Source organism: Austrofundulus limnaeus, unplaced genomic scaffold (genome assembly GCF_001266775.1).
Source record: "Austrofundulus limnaeus strain Quisiro unplaced genomic scaffold, Austrofundulus_limnaeus-1.0 Scaffold57, whole genome shotgun sequence".
Taxonomy (NCBI): Eukaryota; Metazoa; Chordata; class Actinopteri; order Cyprinodontiformes; family Rivulidae; genus Austrofundulus; species Austrofundulus limnaeus.
This window is the reverse complement of record NW_013952459.1, coordinates 1,788,817-1,790,818: the sequence shown is the minus strand read 5'-3', so window position 1 is coordinate 1,790,818 and position 2,002 is coordinate 1,788,817. Positions and strand designations below refer to the sequence as shown.

At 36.5% G+C, this 2,002-nt stretch overlaps 1 protein-coding gene across 1 annotated transcript in view; it reads right to left on the bottom strand.

Moving 5' to 3' along the window:
- Positions 1–2,002, bottom strand: part of astn2 (astrotactin 2) — a 259,339-nt gene that overhangs the window by 116,686 nt on the left and 140,651 nt on the right. Inside the window, exon 10 of the mRNA XM_014009306.1 lies at positions 1,584–1,721. Coding sequence (XP_013864760.1) covers positions 1,584–1,721 — 138 coding nt within the window. The remainder of the gene's footprint in view (positions 1–1,583; positions 1,722–2,002) is intronic.

Below are 2,002 nucleotides of genomic sequence, written 5' to 3'. Positions count from 1 at the left end.
CTATTGTACAGCGCTTTGTGAATCTATGTCTGTGAAAAGTGCTTTATTAATAAACTTTACTTACTTACTTTCTTACTTAATTAAAAAATGTATTTTTTTTCTTTTTACCTTTTTAATATTTAGATTGCAATGGGATCAAATTGTGTCAAAATATCTATATCTATTCTTGTGGTTATACTACAAGTTCTTGTTACTTTTCCCCTCACCATTACTGATAGCAAAAAATGTTTTAGAGTAAAAAATGTTTTAGAGTAAAAAAAAAAAAAAACGCTAATTAATTAAGAGGTATGTTATAATCCTATTTACAGTATGTCAGAAGCAAACAGTTCCTTGGGAGTTCTGTGCTCCTGAGGCAATTTTATAAAGCCTGCAAAAAGTTTAGATTAATGCAGCAATGCAAAACATTTACAACCACAAAATATATGATACCTATTAAAACAACTTTGTTCCTTTTGATCGCTGCAAATTAAAGTTTCTGTAGTACATACACAGTTTACTGAAGATTTGATAACAAAAATACTGCAAAGTAAGTTTAGTGTTTTGAATAAATGTGCTTTCAGTCGCTTAGAATTTCAGAACAGTACTGTCTTACCTTCAGTATACTGTATATGAACATACATCATAAATAGGAAAACTGAAAGCATCAGATACAAATCAGTATCACATCAGTTTCATCAGTTACGATTATCGCAATGTTAAAAATGTCCCAAGTTAGTATGCTTCCATTCAGTAAAGGTTAGCTGTAATCATTGCCTGAATATGGCCATTGTCACTTTGCAGCTAATACATGTTGCTACTATGCCTGCTTGCCATAAAGACTTATTTATGTAAAAATAAACAATATTCAGCAATAAATGTGCACTTGTATGTGCAAAATGAGATAAAGTGACTGAAAGAAAAAAGAAAAGTCAAAGGCAAGTGAGGACAAAAAAAACTCTCAACCACCATAAAGATTCTGTCTAACAAACTTTACGGTAGTTCAGGCCTCTTATTTGAAACATTGTTCTGCCTTAACGTCAGCTTTAAAATAACATTTCTGTCATGGAAACAGCATGCACGTCATCTAAAGGCAAATGCTGTTGGGGCTTGAGCACTTCATGAAACAGTGTGAGTGTGTGTGTGCAGGTTTTTGATACCTGGTGGGGACAATCTTTAACCATTTTCTTGGTACACACAGCCTGGTGAGGACTCACTCTTCCTTACGGGGACAAAAGCCTGGTCCTCACCGGGGGAAATACCATTGGTGGGTCAGGGGTTAGGACTAACGTGAATTGAGTTTAGGTTGGGTTTAGTTATATACTGTACCTGTGAGGTTAGATTTAAGGTAAGGGGTCAGGGTTAGGCTACAGAAATGACCAGTAAATGAATAGAAGTCAATGCACAGTCCCCATGAGGATAAAAGAACAAACATGCATGTGTGTGTGTGTGTGTGTGTGTGTGTGTGTGTGTTTGTTTGTCACTTCAGCTTTCAGTGAAACAAGTTTGGTATTACATGAACAACATTTTTTTCTTCTTCCAATCATATGAAATTTGAAATACTTTAATTACCAGACCCGTAGCGGCCTTTTTCGAGTCAGACTGACCTGACCTCTCCTGGATCTTCAGTGACCAGCACGTCTGTCTTGCAGCTGGCGATGGGGTTGATTGACAGCTCCACTGGTGGCACTACAAAGCTTTTGCTGACTGGCAGCCACAGACCTTGGCCCAGACTGTAGAACGATCTGTGTTGGCATGCCAACAAGGCATAAATGTCAGGTGTGCTCTAATGACATCATCATCTTTTATTAGTATAGACAAGAGCAGACTGAACGACACACAATACAAGCACATAAACCAACAAACACACAGGTGGATGTTGTAGTGAGGAGGGCTCAATAAGAAACAGGTTCTGTGATTGCTGGAATGTTGTTATTAGACTCATTTAAACATTTTATTTTATGTTACATTCAAATATTGACTAAAAGCTAGCTTCTGATGCACCACAAATGGGTTTATATATATA